Source organism: Bombina bombina, chromosome 1 (genome assembly GCF_027579735.1).
Source record: "Bombina bombina isolate aBomBom1 chromosome 1, aBomBom1.pri, whole genome shotgun sequence".
NCBI lineage: Eukaryota > Metazoa > Chordata > Amphibia > Anura > Bombinatoridae > Bombina > Bombina bombina.
In genome coordinates, this window is record NC_069499.1 from 1,434,703,723 (window position 1) to 1,434,722,496 (window position 18,774).

Genomic DNA, 18,774 nt, shown 5'->3' on the forward strand with positions numbered 1-18,774 from the left:
GGGTTTTTCTTAAGCATCACGGTATATATATATATATGTACATAAAAAATACTTAATTAAACATCATTCACATGAGCTTTCCCTACACAAATTGCCTTATTTGAAGGAGCCAATAAGGATTTGTTACTGGAATAGACAAGGCTATCCATTGTCACTTTGTAAGGAAAACTTGCATTGTTTTGCAGTATCTTTTCTTATTCACTGTGTTGAGGCCCCATCAAGACAGATATGAAGCAGGATTAGTTTTGTAAAGTCTGCCCTGAACACTTTCAGTGTACATGAAAAGTGGGCAAAATAAATAACAAAAGTATTTTGGAATGTTGTTCTGCTACACCTAATTAAAGATTTTACATGGTCCCTTAAAATATGTAACATGAAAATTACTTAGGGTAAGAGACAGTTTCACAACTTTTATAACTGCTCAGTGATTATCTTATCAGTGATTTTCTTATAGTAATCTTGCTTGCGAAGTAGTAGTGCAACGGTTGTTTTCTTTAGAAAGAGGATCCTGACTTGTATTGGCACTGTCCCACCTTTGTTATCTATAAATACATTAGACATAACATAGGCAAATTAGAGGTCAGAGTGAATCCCATTGCAACTGCATGAAGAGGTAAGTTTGTTCAAACGTCTATGTTTATCTTTAAAAATTTACATAGCAGGTGGAAGAAGAATGGTGGAAAGCTAATAGAAAGGAATAGGAAGGTTTGTTTGTTACACTGAAGAAAGGGCATTTTTAAATACATTACATTTTTTATTGTGAAATGTAAGGTGCTCCTCTATTGAGAAATAAAACCCAAAAGCAAAACATTACAAGGTATATTAATATTGTAATTTAGTTTCTTTTTTATTTTTATTTTATTTATTTATTTTAAATAGTAATGTTATAGTTTAATGTTAGGGTTGTTTTTTTTCAAAGGTAACTTTTTATTTATTTTAAGATAGTTAAATTGTAAGTTTAATTTAAAGTTAGGGGGTGTTTAGGGGTTAATAGGTTTATTTAGTCTTGGCGATGTCAGAGGGTCGGAGGTTTAGGGGTTAATAACTTTAATTAGTGTCAGCGATGTCGGGGGGTTGCGGATTAGGGGTATTTAGACTAGGGGTTTATGGTAGGGTGTTAGATTTATATATAAATTTATTTTCCCCATAGACATCAATGGGGTTGAGTTATAGCAATCGCCATTCTGCGATCGCAGGTGTTATTTTTTTCTAACACTTTCTCTCCATTGATGTCTATGGGGGAAAATGTGCACGAGCACGTCAAGTCAGGCCTTGGCTTTTGTGTAGTATGGGGTTTATCGCACCAAACCGCACAACAAAAGAAGGTTTTTCAGTTACTTGTAATGGCAGCGCTATGGAGAGTGCGATAACGCTATTTTTTGCTATTTTTTTGCGTTATTTACCATGTTTAGCGCATAACTTGTAATCTTCGTGACTTTTTCGTGCAAACACATTTTAACATAAATAACTGCTGCTCTTTCATACAAAACAATACAATATTTTTTAGTACAATATCCCTTTAACATATTATTATAACTTGTTTGTTGTTAATTATTTATGTCTAACCCAGTATTGCCCTCCTCTTGCACATTTTTACAGCTTGATTAAGAATTCGGGCTCTCCACTGTGACAAATGTTCCTGGTTCCTATGTTATTCTATGGAGCTAATGAACTTAATGAATCAGAGCTATAGAATTGCATAGGAATTGGATAATATGTTTGCCTCAGTGTATAGGCCTTTTTACTTATTAGTAAATCGAAGCCCTTGTCTCTGGCCGGATTACAAGTGGAACGGTACTTAACGCTACCGCACTAACTCCGCTAGAAGTAAGGTTTTTGCACACGTCAGGTAGCGCTCATATTACAAGTTGCACGCAAAATGCTGAAGTTAGAATATTGCAAACACGTTAATGTATTCCCCCATAGAAGTCAATGGAGCACCCTACTTGCGAGCAAACCCGATCGCTTATTCTCAAGTGTGCTAAACTGACATGAAAATATGAATATTTCACATTCCAATGTTCTTCACATAGCAGAATATGTTCTATTTATTTATAAATACATATTTCTACATATATCCAATGTTTTTTGCTAAAATATTTATCTTTCTATCTATATTTGATTTTATATATAGGTATAGACATAGAGATATATATATAGTAATATCTATTTATAAATGCATACATTATTTTCTGATATGTGCAGAGCATTGGAATGTGAAATATGTATGGAAAATAAACACTATAACACTTTATTAAATATGACTGCAAAGGACTCCAATGTCTTGTGCTATATTTTTTCTTTCATGATTCAGATAAAGCATGCAATTTTAAACAACTTTCTAATTTAATTATATTATCAATTTTTCTTTGTTCTCTTGGTATGTTTTGTTGAAAAGCAGGAATGTAAGCTTAGGAGCTAAATGTAGCCACCAATCAGCAAGCGCTACCCAGGTGCCGAATGAAAAATGGGCCGGCTCCTAAGCTTATATTTGTGCTTTTTCAAATAAAGATACCAAGAGAACAAAGAAAAATTGATAATAGGAGTAAATTGTAAAGTTGCTTAACCCCTTAATGACAACTGACGTACCAGGTACGTCCTGCAAAAACTAACAGTTAGTGACAATGGACGTACCTGGTACGTCAGTTGTTTAAGAGAGTGCTGGAAGCGATCGCAATCGCTTCCAGCAGCTCTCAGGGTATTGCAGTGATGCCTCGATATTGAGGCATCCTGCAATACCCTTTAACAAGCATCCGATGCAGAGAGAGCCACTCTGTGGCCCTCTCTGCACCGGTAGCGATGGTGTCGTTCGTTGGTGGGTGGGAGCTTTCAAGGGAGGTGGGTGGGCGGCCCATCACTACCCGGCATCCGGTTCCTGCAAGTGCTTTGTGCACGCCGGATGCTGGGAGCGTGCGTAGGGGGGCCTGCGGGGGCGTGCGCGCGTGCATGTGTGTGTGCGCGCGCGCGCGCGCGCGCAGCAACCACTGCCACCAATGATTAAAGAAGAGAGAGGGGGGCAGAAAACATTTTTTTTTAAAAAAATACTAATAGGATCTGCTAGGGTAGGGGGATGGGGTTATTGGGGGGGGGGGGGAGCTACACTACAGAAAACTATGTATTTAAGAAAAAAAAACAACAAAAAAACAACCTCTCTTTTTTTGGGAAAACTGGGTACTGGCAGACAGCTGCCAGTACCCAAGATGGTGGCAAATAGGTAGGTTGGAAGGGTTAGAGAGCTGTTTGGGGGGGATCAGGGAGGTTGGGGGCTAAGGCAGGGGTCCATCACAGATGAATAATAAAAAACAAAACAAAAAAAAAACACCTTTTATTTTAGTACTGGCAGACTTTCTGCCAGTACTTAAGATGGCGGGGACAATTGTGGGGTGGGGGAGGGAAGAGAGCTGTTTGGGAGGGATCAGGGGGTGGGATGTGTCAGGTGGGAGGCTGATCTCTACACTAAAGCTAAAATTAACCCTGCAAGCTCTCTACAAGCTACCTAATTAACCCCTTAACTGCTGGGCATAATACAAGTGTGGTGCGCAGCAGCATTTAGTGGCCTCCTAATTGCCAAAAAGCAACGCCAAAGCCATATATGTCTGCTATTTCTAAACAAAGGAGATCCCAGAGAAGCATTTACAACCATTTGTGACATAATTGCACAAGCTGTTTGTAAATAATTTCAGTGAGAAACCTAAATTTGTGAAAATGTTTCCTTTTTTTTTTATTTGCTCGCATTTAGCGGTGAAATGGTGGCATCAAATGTACCAAAATGGGCATAGATCAATACTTTGGGTTGTCTACTACACTACACTAAAGCTAAAATTAACCCTTCAAGGTCTCTACAAGCTCCCTAATTAACCCCTTCACTGCTGGGCATAATACACGTGTGGTGCACAGCGGCATTTAGTGGCCTTCTAATTACCAAAAAGCAATGCCAAAGCCATATATGTCTGCTATTTCTGAACAAAGAGGATCCCAGAGAAGCATTTACAACCATTTGTGCCATAATTGCACAAACTGTTTGTAAATAATTTCAGTGAGAAACCTAAAGTTTGTGACAAAATTTGGGAAAAAGTGAACGATTTTTTTTTATTTGCTCGCATTTGGCAGTGAAATGGTGGCATGAAATATACCAAAATGGGTATAAATCAATACTTTGGGTTGTCTTCTAAAAATAAATATATACATGTCAAGGGATATTCAGAGATTCCGGACAGATATCAGTGTTCCAATGTAACTAGCGCTAATTTTGAAAAAAAGTGGTTTGGAAATAGCAAAGTGCTACTTGTATTTATTGCCCTATAACTTGCAAAAAAGCAAAGATCATGTAAACATTGGGTATTTCTAAACTCAGGACAAAATTTAGAAACTATTTAGCATGGGTGTTTTTTGGTGGTCGTAGATGTGTAACAGATTTTTGGGGTCAAAGTTAGAAAAAGTGTGTTTTTTAAAATATTTTCCTCATATTTTATATTTTTTTTTATAATAAATTATAAGATATGATGAAAATACTGGTATCTTTAGAAAGTCCATTTAATGGCGAGAAAAACGGTATATAATATGTGTGGGTACAGTAAATGAGTAAGAGGAAAATTACAGCTAAACACAAACACTGCAGTAATGTAAAAATAGCCATAGTCATTAAGGGTAAGAAAATTGAAAAATGGTCTGGTCATTAAGGGGTTAAAATTCCCTGCGCTATCTGAATCATGAAAGTTTAACTTTGACTAGGCTATCCCTTTAAAATAAATGTAAAAAATAATAATAAAAGGGACATGAAACCTAAAAAAAATTCATGATTCAGATACAGCATACAATTTTAAACAACTTTCCATTTTGCTTCTGGTATCAAATTTGGTTCATTCTCTTTGTATTCTTTGTTGATAGAGCCACAGAGCACTACTAGAAGCTAGTTGAATGCATCCGGTTAGCCAATGACAAGATATATGTGTAGCCACCAATAACCAGCTAGCTCCCAGTAGTGCATTGTTGCTCCTGAGCCTACCTAGGTATTCTTTCAACAAATGATACCAAGAAATAAAGCAAATTAGATAATCAAAGTAAACTGGAAAGTTGTCTAAAATGTCATGCTCTTTCTGAATCATTAAAGTTTAATTTTGACTTTACTGTCCCTCCAAACAAACATTTGAATTTAATTCTTCATAAAAATATTTAGTATGCAAAGTAAAAATAAGACAAATGCACTTTAATTGGCCTGTTTTTTTCTGTAACTTAAAGGGACAGTATACACCTATTGTCATTTAACTGCATGTAATAGACACTACTATAAAGAATAATATACAAAGATACTGGTATAAAAATCCAGTGTAAAACCTTTTAAAAGCTTACTTAGAAGCTCCTAATTTAGCATTGTTGATGAGGTTAGGCTGGGACACCCATTGAAATGGAATGAAACGGACAGGAAACCCCAACATTTTCTTTCATGATTTAGATATAACATACAATTTTAAACAACTTTTCAATTTACTTCTATTATCAAATAGGCTTTACTATCTTGTTATCCTTTGCTGAAGGAGCAGCATTGCACTACTGGTAGCTAGCTGAACCCATCTAGTTAGCCAATCACAAGAGACAACTGTGTGCAGGCACCAATAAGCAGCTAGCTCCCATTATTTTCAGATATCTGCCTATTCTTTTTCAACAAGGGATACCAGGAGAATGAAGCACATTTAAAATAGAAGTGAATTAAAAAGTGCCTTAACATGGCATACTCTATCTCAGTGATGGCTAACTTTGGCACCCCTGATGTTTCCAAACTACATTTCCCAGGATGCTCAACTAGACTGCAGAGTGCCTAAGCATCATGGGAAATGTAGATCCAAAACATCTGGGTTGCCAAGGTTAGCCAACACTGCTCTATCTGAATCATGCAAGTTTAATTTTGGCTTTCCTATCCATTTAAGGTCCCCTGAAGTGTAATGGATGGACGGCAATGTTTAGAATACCATCACTTGTTTATATTTCTTAAAAAGAAGCCGTGATGCTAAATTATTTATTAGAGGATTGTGTTTTTTTTGTGCCTTTTATAGATTTATAATCCAAAATCATGGAGAAAATTCTACTCTTACTTCTTCTTCTTGTGAGTGGATCAGAAGTGATGGCCTACAGAGGTAACTTTCAATGATCGGCACTTTTTTTTTACAGGCACTTTGCAGGACCACTCGAACATGGTTGTTAGATATTTGCATGAAAGGACAGGTCTGATGAATTAAATCGACATAAAAGTGAAAAAACAAACGCTCCAATGTGTGTAAATGAGTTAAAAACATAGATAAATTCATCCCCACTGGGCATATCTGATCACATCTGGTGAGCATGACAAGATGCATAGCTAGCGCCCAGCAGTACACCTGAGCGTACCTAAGTATACTTTACGACAAAAGGATACTAAGAAAAATGTTGTAATATAAGTAAATACAAATAAATAAACAATACTATTTATTGTCCCTTCTGTCGACTCATTCTTTCATCCATCCCCTGAAGGTTGTTTGAACCTTAAACTCCCTCCTATATCTGCCTGCACCCCCACCCACCCATTAATAATCTCACTGCTCAGATTATCGCTGATCATTTTAAAAATAAAATCTTCTTCCCACTCCTCAAAGCCCACTCTCCTACCCATAGCTTCTATTAATAAAAACCTTCTTTCTTGTAACAAAGGGGAAGGTCCTAATGCTCCTATCTTCTTCTCATCTCACAACCTTTCCACTTGACCCCATTATTTCATGTTTCTTCCTTATCTCTTTGCCCTAACTCATCTTTATAAGTGTACTTAGGCCTCTTTTATAATAACCTCCTCCTGGTTACAAGTAGATAGATACAATAAATAAATTAAAAGTGGCGCTAAAAAAGCTTTATGTATTAAAAACTATGGATTGATTAGACTCCAAGGGTCTGATGCTGAGGGATTATAGTGTGGATTGGACGTCACTTAAAGGCACAATGGGGTGTTAATAGAGATTTATATTCTAATAGTTCTCAAATAAACCACAATAATAGCAGGCAATACATATTATCCACCTTAAGGTATAAATCTGTCGAGTGGGTTTCGTTTTTACTAATTGTGCTTCAACTATTCTACAGCGGGAACTCTAAAGTTTTAATAGTGGCTGGCCACTACTATTTTACTCTATCACCGCAACACAATTTAAAAGGGATATCCTGAAATTATTGTTCACTGCCGCACACAAGACTGCTATTTTTAGATGTTGCATTATAGGCACAGCCAATGATAACTTTATACGCCTATTAATTTTAATAGAAAATTGTCTACAGTGACTTATTGGAATAATTTGTGGAATCAAAAAAAGGATATGTTATATGTGAATTAAGATTCCTATAAAATCTGGGCTCTCTCTTCATATATGAATTGTGCACTCAATTCCATTTATGAACTTGTTGCTATACAAATACTCTATTGATTGTCTATTTTCATACCAAAATTTTATGTATTACCAATATATAAGCTATTTTATATACACATGAATTTGTTGCTATTTCAATAATTCATCAATTGCTATTTCATCAATTGTTTGTTTTTATGCTAATTTTTTATGTATTATCAGTAAATATATTTTTTATATACTCCTTATTGTGATTTGTGATATAAATCGCTATTAACACCACATTGTGCCTTTAAGTGACGTCCAATCCACACTATAATTCCTCAGCATCAGACCCTTGGAGTCTAATCAACCCATAGGCCTAGATTTAGAGTTTGGCGGTAGCCGTCAAAACCAGCGTTAGAGGCTCCTAACGCTGGTTTTAGGCTACCGCCGGTATTTGGAGTCAGTCAGGAAAGGGTCTAACGCTCACTTTGCAGCCGCAACTTTTCCATACCGCAGATCCCCTTACGTCAATTGCGTATCCTATCTTTTCAATGGGATCTTTCTAACTCCGGTATTTAGAGTCGTGGCTGAAGTGAGCGTTAGAAATCTAACGACAAAAATCCAGCCGCAGAAAAAAGTCAGTAGTTAAGAGCTTTCTGGGCTAACGCCGGTTTATAAAGCTCTTAACTACTGTGCTCTAAAGTACACTATCACCCATAAACTACCTATGTACCCCTAAACCGAGGTCCCCCCACATCGCCGCCACTCGATTAAATTTTGTTAACCCCTAATCTGCCGACCGCCACCTATGTTATACTTATGTACCCCTAATCTGCTGCCCCTAACACCGCCGACCCCTATATTATATTTATTAACCCCTAACCTGCCCCCCACAACATCGCCGCCAGCTACCTACAATAATTAACCCCTAATCTGCCCTCCCTAACATCGCCGACACCTAACTTCAATTATTAACCCCTAATCTGCCGACCTAATCTCGCCGCTACTGTAATAAATGGATTAACCCCTAAAGCTAAGTCTAACCCTAACACTAACACCCCCCTAAGTTAAATATAATTTAAATCTAACGAAATAAATTAACTCTTATTAAATAAATTATTCCTATTTAAAGCTAAATACTTACCTGTAAAATAAACCCTAATATAGCTACAATATAAATTATAATTATATTATAGCTATTGTAGGATTAATATTTATTTTACAGGCAACTTTGTATTTATTATAACCAGGTACAATAGCTATTAAATAGTTAAGAACTATTTAATAGTTACCTAGTTAAAATAATTACAAAATTACCTGTAAAATAAATCCTAACCTAAGTTACAATTAAACCTAACACTACACTATCAATAAATTAATTAAATACAATACCTACAATTACCTACAATTAAACCTAACACTACACTATAAATAAATTAATTAAATACAATTCCTACAAATAAATACAATGAAATAAACTAACTAAAGTACAAAAAATAAAAAAGAACTAAGTTACAAAAAATAAAAAAATATTTACAAACAGAAAAATATTACAACACTCTAAGCCCCCTAATAAAATAACAAAGACCCCCAAAATAAAAAAATGCCCTACCCTATTCTAAATTACAAAAGTTCAAAGCTCTTTTACCTTACCAGCCCTGAACAGGGCCCTTTGCGGGGCATGCCCCAAAGAATTCAGCTCTTTTGCCTGTAAAAAAACACATACAATACCCCCCCCCAACATTACAACCCACCACCCACATACCCCTAATCTAACCCAAACCCCCCTTAAATAAACCTAACACTGTTTTTTTTACAGGCAAAAGAGCTGAATTCTTTGGGGCATGCCCCGCAAAGGGCCCTGTTCAGGGCTGGTAAGGTAAAAGAGCTTTGAACTTTAGTAATTTAGAATAGGGTAGGGCATTTTTTTATTTTGGGGGGCTTTGTTATTTTATTAGGGGGCTTAGAGTAGGTGTAATTAGTTTAAAATTGTTGTAATATTTTTCTAATGTTTGTAAATATTTTTTTATTTTTTGTAACTTAGTTCTTTTTTATTTTTTGTACTTTAGTTAGTTTATTTCATTGTATTTATTTGTAGGAATTGTATTTAATTAATTTATTGATAGTGTACTGTTAGGTTTAATTGTAGATAATTGTAGGTATTGTATTTAATTACTATTTATTATAGGGTTAGTGAGGCGGATTAGGGGTTAATAACTTTATTATAATAGTGGTGCGGTCCGCTCGGCAGATTAGGGGTTAATAAGTGTAGGCAGGTGGAGGCGACGTTGTGGGGGGCAGATTAGGGGTTAATAAATATAATATAGGGGTCGGCGGTGTTAGGGGCAGCAGATTAGGGGTACATGGGGATAATGTAAGTAGCGGCGGTTTACGGAGCGGCAGATTAGGGGTTAAAAAAAATATGCAGGTGTCAGCGATAGCGGGGGCGGCAGAATAGGGGTTAATAAGTGTAAGGTTAGAGGTGTTTAGACTCGGGGTACATGTTAGAGTGTTAGGTGCAGACGTAGGAAGTGTTTCCCCATAGCAAACAATGGGGCTGCGTTAGGAGCTGAACGCTGCTTTTTTGCAGGTGTTAGGTTTTTTTTCAGCTCAAACAGCCCCATTATTTTCTATGGGGGAATCGTGCACGAGCACGTTTTTGAAGCTGGCCGCGTCCGTAAGCACCGCTGGTATCGAGAGTTGAAGTTGCGTTAAATATGCTCTACGCTCCTTTTTTGGAGCCTAACGCAGCCATTCTGTGAACTCTCAATACCAGCTGTATTTAAAAGGTGCGGCCAGAAAAAAGCCAGCGTTAGCTACGCACCCCTTTAGCCGCAGAACTCTAAATCTAGGCGATAGTTTTTAATACTTAAAGCTTTTTTAGCGCCACTTTTAATTTATTTATTGTATCTAAATCATCTTTATAACCGATCTCTCACCACTGGCATATTTACTGATACATTCAAGCATGTGTTAATCACATCATCCTAAAAAAGACCTCACTTGACCCTACAATCCTTTTTAACTATCGGCCAGTTTCCTTACTTCCCTTTGCCTCCAAATTATTAAAACAATTAGACTATAATAACACATCTTGCTGTGCACATCTAGACAACATTTCCAAAATTCGCCCTTTTCTACCCTACATACCACAAAAATACTAATTAATTCCCTCATTTTTTCATGTATTGACTACTGCAGCCTACTCCTAAATTGCCTTCCAGGGGCCCCATCCGATATGCAGCGTCGCCCGCAAAAGCCAGCGACGCCGGTTTTTGCGCGGGTTTGGTATCCTATATACAGCACCACATATAAATGCGGCACGTATATTTCACCCATCGGACGTAGTTTTTTCACCCATAGACTAACATATAAAACACGCGCAATTTGGTATCCAATATCCAGCGCAAGGCCTTACGTGGCGAAAATGGAGAAATCTTACTCCATTTTCACCTCGCCATAAAATGTAGCAGGCCTTGCGCTGAGTATGGGACTCCCTTAAATGCCTGCAAAAAAAACCCTAACACCTAACGCATGCGCAATGTCTATCTACCTGTCAACCACAATCCCCCACCGCAATCCCTTATAAAGTGTATTAACCCCTAAACTGCCACTCCCGGAGCCCACCGCCACCTACATTATATGTATTAACCCTTAAACCGCCGCTCCCAGACCCCGCCGCACCTAAATAAAGTGTTTAACCCCTAAACCGCCGCTCCCGGACCCCGCCGCCAGCTACATTAAATTTATTAACCCCTAATCTGACCCCCCTACACCGCCACCACCTACATTAAATTTATTAACCCCTATTCTGACCCCTCTACACTGCCGCCACCTACATTATATTTATTTACTAACCCTAACCCTAACACCCCCCTAACTTAATTATTATTTAAATAAATATAAATAATATTACTATTATTAACTAAATTATTCCTATTTAAAACTAAATACTTACCTATAAAATAAATCCTAAAATAGCTACAATATAATTAATAATTACATTGTAGATATTTTTTTATTATTATTATTATTATCGGTTATTTGTATAGCGCCAACAGATTCCGCTGCGCTATAAACAAAGGGGGAGTACAACAAAACAATTATATGGTAGAGGGCCCTGCCAATAGTTGCACTGTTGTAGTCAGCTCTAAAGAAGGTGATCTACTAACAGCTGGACTATTAGGCTTACATGCTAAGAGGGTTCAGGGGATTGCAGTGGAGGAGAGGAACTGGTATTAGGAAAGGTTAGCGTAGGTTGTATGCGTCCCTGAACAGTAGAGTCTTTAGGGAGCACTTGAAGCTTTTAAAACTAGAAGAGAGTCTTGTGGAGCGAGGCAGAGAGTTCCATAAGATGGGAGCCAGTCTGGAGAAGTCCTGTAAACGGGAGTGTGATGAGGTAACAAGAGAGGAGGAGAGTAGGAGGTCATGAGCAGAGCGAAGGGGACGGGAGGGAGAGTATCTGGAGACAAGGTCGGAGATGTAGGGGGAGCAGTGCAGTTGACGGCTTTGTATGTCAGAGTGAGGGTTTTGTGTTTGATCCTAGAGGCAAAAGGAAGCCAGTGAAGGGATTGGCAGAGAGGCGCAGCAGATGAAGAGCGACGTGTAAGGAAGATGAGTCTGGCAGAGGCATTCATTATGGATTGTAAAGGAGCTAGGCGGCAGGTGGGGAGACCAGAGAGGACAGAGTTGCAGTAATCAAGGTGGGAAAGAATGAGAGAGTGGATTAAAATCTTAGTTGTGTCTTGTGTAAGGAAGTGTCTAATTTTAGAGATGTTTTTAAGGTGGAAGCGGCAGGCTTTAGCCAATGACTGAATGTGAGGAGTGAAGGAAAGATCTGAGTCGAATGTGATCCCGAGACATCGGGCGTGCGGGGTAGGGGTAATGATGGAGTTGTCGACAGTTATAGAGATATTGGGGGTGGAGATTTTGGAAGAAGGGGGGAAAATGAAGAGCTCAGTTTTGGAGAGATTTAGCTTGAGGTAGTGAGAGGACATCCAGGAAGAGATGTGAGAAAGACAGTTAGTGACACGGGTTAGCAAGGAAGGAGATAGTTCTGGTGCAGAGAAGTAGATTTGGGTGTCATCGGTGTACAAATGATATTGGAAACCGTGGGACTTAATTAGGGAACCTAGTGATGATGTGTAGATTGAGAAGAGAAGGGGACCGAGGACAGAGCCTTGCGGTACTCCGACAGAAAGTGGTGACGGGGCGGAGGAGGCTCCAGCGAAGGCTACACTGAAGGTACAGTTTGACAGATAGGAAGAGAGCCACGAAAGGGCTGTGTCACAGATGCCGAAGGATTGGAGGGTTTGGAGCAGAAGAGGATGGTCGACAGTGTCAAAGGCTGCGGACAGATCAAGGAGGATAAGCAGAGAGAAGTGGCCTTTTGATTTAGCTGTAAGTAGGTCGTTGGTGACCTTAACAATAGCTGTCTCTGTGGAATGATAGGGACGAAATCCAGATTGCAGCGGGTCAAGAAGGGAGTTTAACATAAGGAAATGGGATAGGCGTGCATATACTAGTTTTTCGAGAAGCTTAGAAGCAAGAGGGAGGAGGGAAATTGGGCGGTAGTTGGATGGGGAGGTAGGATCAAGGGAAGGTTTTTTGAGGATAGGTGTGACCAGCGCATGTTTCATTGATGAGGGAAATGTACCAGTGCTGAGGGAGAGGTTGAAAGTGTGTGTTAGTATAGGGGTAAGGGTAGCAGAGAGAGAGGGGAGCAGCTGTGAGGGGATAGGGTCAAGGGGACAGGTAGTGAGGTGAGAGCGTAGTATAAGTGCTGAAACTTTGTCCTCAGTAACAGGGGAGAATGAACTAAGTTTCAGGTTATGAGGGTTGTGGGTGAGTGGGAGTATTTGAGGGGGGGGGGAATGGAATTGTGTTGAGAGCTGATTTCATGTCTGATGGAGTCAATTTTGTTAATGAAGTGACTGGCAAAGTCGTGGGCTGACAGAGAAGTTGTATTAGGAAGTGGGGGAGGGCGGAGGAGAGTATTGAAAGTGGAGAACAGACGTTTTGGGTTTGAAGAAAGATTAGAGATAAGAGTAGAGAAGTAGTGATGCTTGTGGAGATTAAGGACAGAGTAGTAGGAGTTCAAGATGAATTTGTAATGAAGAAAATCAGCTGAATTCCTTGATTTTCTCCAATGCCGTTCAGCCTTACGGGAACATCTGCTTAGGTACCGTGTCAGAGGAGTATGCCAGGGCTGGGGATGAGTGTGTGATTTCCTAACAGTGGTAAGGGGGGGCGAGATTGTCAAGGACGGATATAAGGGTGGAATTATAGTGGCAGATAGATAGTGGCACCTCTGGACTTTAGTAGCCCAACAAAACTTTTATATTTCCCTTGAGGAACTATTCATCATGCTCGCACCCCTGCTGGTTCATCACATTCCACTCATGTGACCATTAGCACCTACCAAAACAAAACTTGGGCTGATTATCTGCAGGACCTGATTCCGGGACTTTTGTTTTATTCAAGCAATGATAACATTGACCTACGGAGAGGCCTTCTACGGCAGCTGCTTATGCAAACAGACCCATCTGATTGTGCAGAGAAGATAAGTTCGCTTCTAATGGATCTAGTAAAAAGGCTACAGACTAAAAAGGACATTAGGCCATTTGAAATGGTGCGAGACTTCATGGGAAACAGATTACCACCGTATATGAATGCTGATGCTGGGCACAAAGAAGATGCAACAGGAAGAGTGCTGCCTAAGCTTAACAATACAATCAAACTGAAGTACAAGGATTACACAACACTGTCGGTGCAAAATGTTGCAGATTCAGATGATAGCTCCACCCAGCTACAGTTAAGCTTTAGGGTTTATATTTATTTTACAGGCAACTTTGTATTTATTTTAACTAGGTACAATAGCTATTAAATAGTTAATAACAATTTAATAGCTACCTAGTTAAAATAATTACAAAATTACCTGTAAAATAAATCCTAACCTAAGTTACAAATACACCTAACACTACACTATCAATAAGTTAATTAAATTAATTAACTACAATTATCTAAAATAAAATACAATTAAATAAACTAAACTATTTAAACTAATTACACCTAATCTAAGCCCCCTAATAAAATAAAAAAAGCCCCCCAAAATAATAAAATTCCCTATCCTAAACTAAATTACAAATAACCCTTAAAAGGGCCTTTTGCGGGGCATTGCTCCAAAGTAATCAGCTCTTTTACCTGTAAAAAAAAGAACAATCCCCCCCAACATTACAACCCACCACCCACACACCAATACTCTAAAACCCACCCGATCCCCCCTTAAAAAAACCTAACACTACCCCATTGAAGATCAAGCAGAGAAAGGAATATTAGAACCTTTTTATATTAATAGAGCTTTATAGTTACTCCTGTAGTGTTTTGTAATATAGTCTGTTGAATATATCAGTGAATCATATTAAACACTATAGGAGCAGTGCGTAAGCATTGGGATACAATTTAGTACTGTTTATGACTACTCCTGCTGTTGAGGCAGGTTAGTCATTAGAAAAAGGAATGCTTATATACACTGTTATAACATCTCTTTAAGTAATGTAATTAGGTTACTGTGCCTTGAACAACTTGAGAAATATTGTACGTTAAAAATTAACTTTTATTGATCACGTTTAAAAAGACAGCTTTGGTGGATGATAATGCTGCCCTGAAGAGTTAAAAACACTCTCACTGTGCTAAGTGAAAAAACAGCATGTTGTGATTATGCTACAGAAGTAGAACTGGTAGTACTTAGAGCAGTAGATTGTAACTGAGAAATAGACTCAAGAGCTAATATAGAGAACTATAGCCTCTTGGTCCTATGTTGCTCTCAATAGTATCTGAATTACTTTACTCATATATATGATTGAGAATCTCTATATGGTAGAAAATATATATTGACGTTATACTGTTGCCCTTAGACTTGGCAATCTAAGGCCTAGATTTAGAGTTCGGCGGTAAAAGGGCTGTTAACGCTCCGCGGGCTTTTTTCTGGCCGCACCATAAATTTAACTCTGGTATCGAGAGTTAAAACAAATGCTGCGTTAGGCTCCAAAAAAGGAGCGTAGAGCATTTTTACCGCAAATGCAACTCTCGATACCAGAGCTGCTTACGGACGCGGCCGGCCTCAAAAACGTGCTCGTGCACGATTCTCCCATAGGAAACAATGGGGCTGTTTGAGCTGAAAAAAAACCTAACACCTGCAAAAAAAGCAGCGTTCAGCTCCTAACGCAGCCCCATTGTTTCCTATGGGGAAACACTTCCTACGTCTGCACCTAACACTCTAACATGTACCCCGAGTCTAAACACCCCTAACCTTACACTTATTAACCCCTAATCTGCCGCCCCCGCTATCGCTGACCCCTGCATTACACTTTTAACCCCTAATCTGCCGCTCCGTAAACCGCCGCCACCTACGTTATCCCTATGTACCCCTAATCTGCTGCCCTAACATCGCCGACCCCTATGTTATATTTATTAACCCCTAATCTGCCCCCCACAACGTCGCCGACACCTACCTACACTTATTAACCCCTAATCTGCCGAGCGGACCTGAGCGCTATTATAATAAAGTTATTAACCCCTAATCCGCCTCACTAACCCTATCATAAATAGTATTAACCCCTAATCTGCCCTCCCTAACATCGCCGACACCTACCTTCAATTATTAACCCCTAATCTGCCGACCGGAGCTCACCGCTATTCTAATAAATGTATTAACCCCTAAAGCTAAGTCTAACCCTAACACTAACACCCCCCTAAGTTAAATATAATTTTTATATAACGAAATAAATTAACTCTTATTAAATAAATTATTCCTATTTAAAGCTAAATACTTACCTGTAAAATACATCCTAATATAGCTACAATATAAATTATAATTATATTATAGCTATTTTAGGATTAATATTTATTTTACAGGTAACTTTGTATTTATTTTAACCAGGTACAATAGCTATTAAATAGTTAAGAACTATTTAATAGTTACCTAGTTAAAATAATTACAAATTTACCTGTAAAATAAATCCTAACCTAAGATATAATTAAACCTAACACTACCCTATCAATAAAATAATTAAATAAACTACCTACAATTAACCTAACACTACACTATCAATAAATTAATTAAACACAATTGCTACAAATAAATACAATTAAATAAACTATCTAAAGTACAAAAAATAAAAAAGAGCTAAGTTACAGAAAATAAAAAAATATTTACAAACATAAGAAAAATATTACAACAATTTTAAACTAATTACACCTACTCTAAGCCCCCTAATAAAATAACAAAGCCCCCCAAAATAAAAAATTCCCTACCCTATTCTAAAATACAAAAATTACAAGCTCTTTTACCTTACCAGCCCTGAACAGGGCCCTTTGCGGGGCATGCCCCAAGAATTTCAGCTCTTTTGCCTGTAAAAAAAAACATACAATACCCCCCCCCCCAACATTACAACCCACCACCCACATACCCCTAATCTAACCCAAACCCCCCTTAAATAAACCTAACACTAATCCCCTGAAGATCTTCCTACCTTGTCTTCACCATCCAGGTATCACCGATCCGTCCTGGCTCCAAGATCTTCATCCAACCCAAGCGGGGGTTGGCGATCCATAATCCGGTGCTCCAAAGTCTTCCTCCTATCCGGCAAGAAGAGGACATCCGGACCGGCAAACATCTTCTCCAAGCGGCATCTTCTATGTTCTTCCATCCGATGACGACCGGCTCCATCTTGAAGACCTCCAGCGCGGATCCATCCTCTTCTTCCGACGACTAGACGACGAATGACGGTTCCTTTAAGGGACGTCATCCAAGATGGCGTCCCTCGAATTCCGATTGGCTGATAGGATTCTATCAGCCAATCGGAATTAAGGTAGGAATTTTCTGATTGGCTGATGGAATCAGCCAATCAGAATATAGTTCAATCCGATTGGCCGATCCAATCAGCCAATCAGATTGAGCTCGCATTCTATTGGCTGATCGGAACAGCCAATAGAATGCGAGCTCAATCTGATTGGCTGATTGGATCAGCCAATCGGATTGAACTTGATTCTGATTGGCTGATTCCATCAGCCAATCAGAAAATTCCTACCTTAATTCCGATTGGCTGATAGAATCCTATCAGCCAATCGGAATTCGAGGGACGCCATCTTGGATGACGTCCCTTAAAGGAACCGTCATTCGTCGTCTAGTCGTCGGAAGAAGAGGATGGATCCGCGCTGGAGGTCTTCAAGATGGAGCCGGTCGTCATCGGATGGAAGAACATAGAAGATGCCGCTTGGAGAAGATGTTTGCCGGTCCGGATGTCCTCTTCTTGCCGGATAGGAGGAAGACTTTGGAGCACCGGATTATGGATCGCCAACCCCCGCTTGGGTTGGATGAAGATCTTGGAGCCAGGACGGATCGGTGATACCTGGATGGTGAAGACAAGGTAGGAAGATCTTCAGGGGATTAGTGTTAGGTTTATTTAAGGGGGGTTTGGGTTAGATTAGGGGTATGTGGGTGGTGGGTTGTAATGTTGGGGGGGGGGGTATTGTATGTTTTTTTTTACAGGCAAAAGAGCTGAAATTCTTGGGGCATGCCCCGCAAAGGGCCCTGTTCAGGGCTGGTAAGGTAAAAGAGCTTGTAATTTTTGTATTTTAGAATAGGGTAGGGAATTTTTTATTTTGGGGGGCTTTGTTATTTTATTAGGGGGCTTAGAGTAGGTGTAATTAGTTTAAAATTGTTGTAATATTTTTCTTATGTTTGTAAATATTTTTTTATTTTCTGTAACTTAGCTCTTTTTTATTTTTTGTACTTTAGATAGTTTATTTAATTGTATTTATTTTTAGCAATTGTGTTTAATTAATTTATTGATAGTGTAGTGTTAGGTTAATTGTAGGTAATTGTAGGTAGTTTATTTAATTATTTTATTGATAGGGTAGTGTTAGGTTTAATTATATCTTAGGTTAGGATTTATTTTACAGGTAAATTTGTTATTATTTTAACTAGGTAACTATTAAATAGTTCTTAACTATTTAATAGCTATTGTACCTGGTTAAAATAATTACAAAGTTGCCTGTAAAATAAATATTAATCCTAAAATAGCTATAATATAATTATAATTTATATTGTAGCTATATTAGGATTTATTTTACAGGTAAGTATTTAGCTTTAAATAGGAATTATTTATTTAATAAGAGTTAATTTATTTCGTTAGATAAAAATTATATTTAAGTTAGGGGGGTGTTAGTGTTAGGGTTAGACTTAGCTTTAGGGGTTAATCAATTTATTAGAATAGCGGTGAGCTCCGGTCGTCAGATTAGGGGTTAATAATTGAAGGTAGGTGTCGGCGATGTTAGGGAGGGCAGATTAGGGGTTAATACTATTTATGATAGGGTTAGTGAGGCGGATTAGGGGTTAATAACTTTATTATAGTAGCGCTCA

At 38.4% G+C, this 18,774-nt stretch overlaps 1 protein-coding gene across 1 annotated transcript in view; it reads left to right on the forward strand.

Moving 5' to 3' along the window:
* Positions 1-590: 590 nt before the first annotated feature.
* LOC128643110 (C-reactive protein) overlaps positions 591-18,774 on the forward strand; it is a 39,141-nt gene continuing 20,957 nt past the window's right edge. The window contains exons 1-2 of the mRNA XM_053696062.1: positions 591-613; positions 6,051-6,131. Of these exons, the coding sequence (XP_053552037.1) occupies positions 6,068-6,131 (64 nt within the window). The 5' untranslated portion in view covers positions 591-613; positions 6,051-6,067. The remainder of the gene's footprint in view (positions 614-6,050; positions 6,132-18,774) is intronic.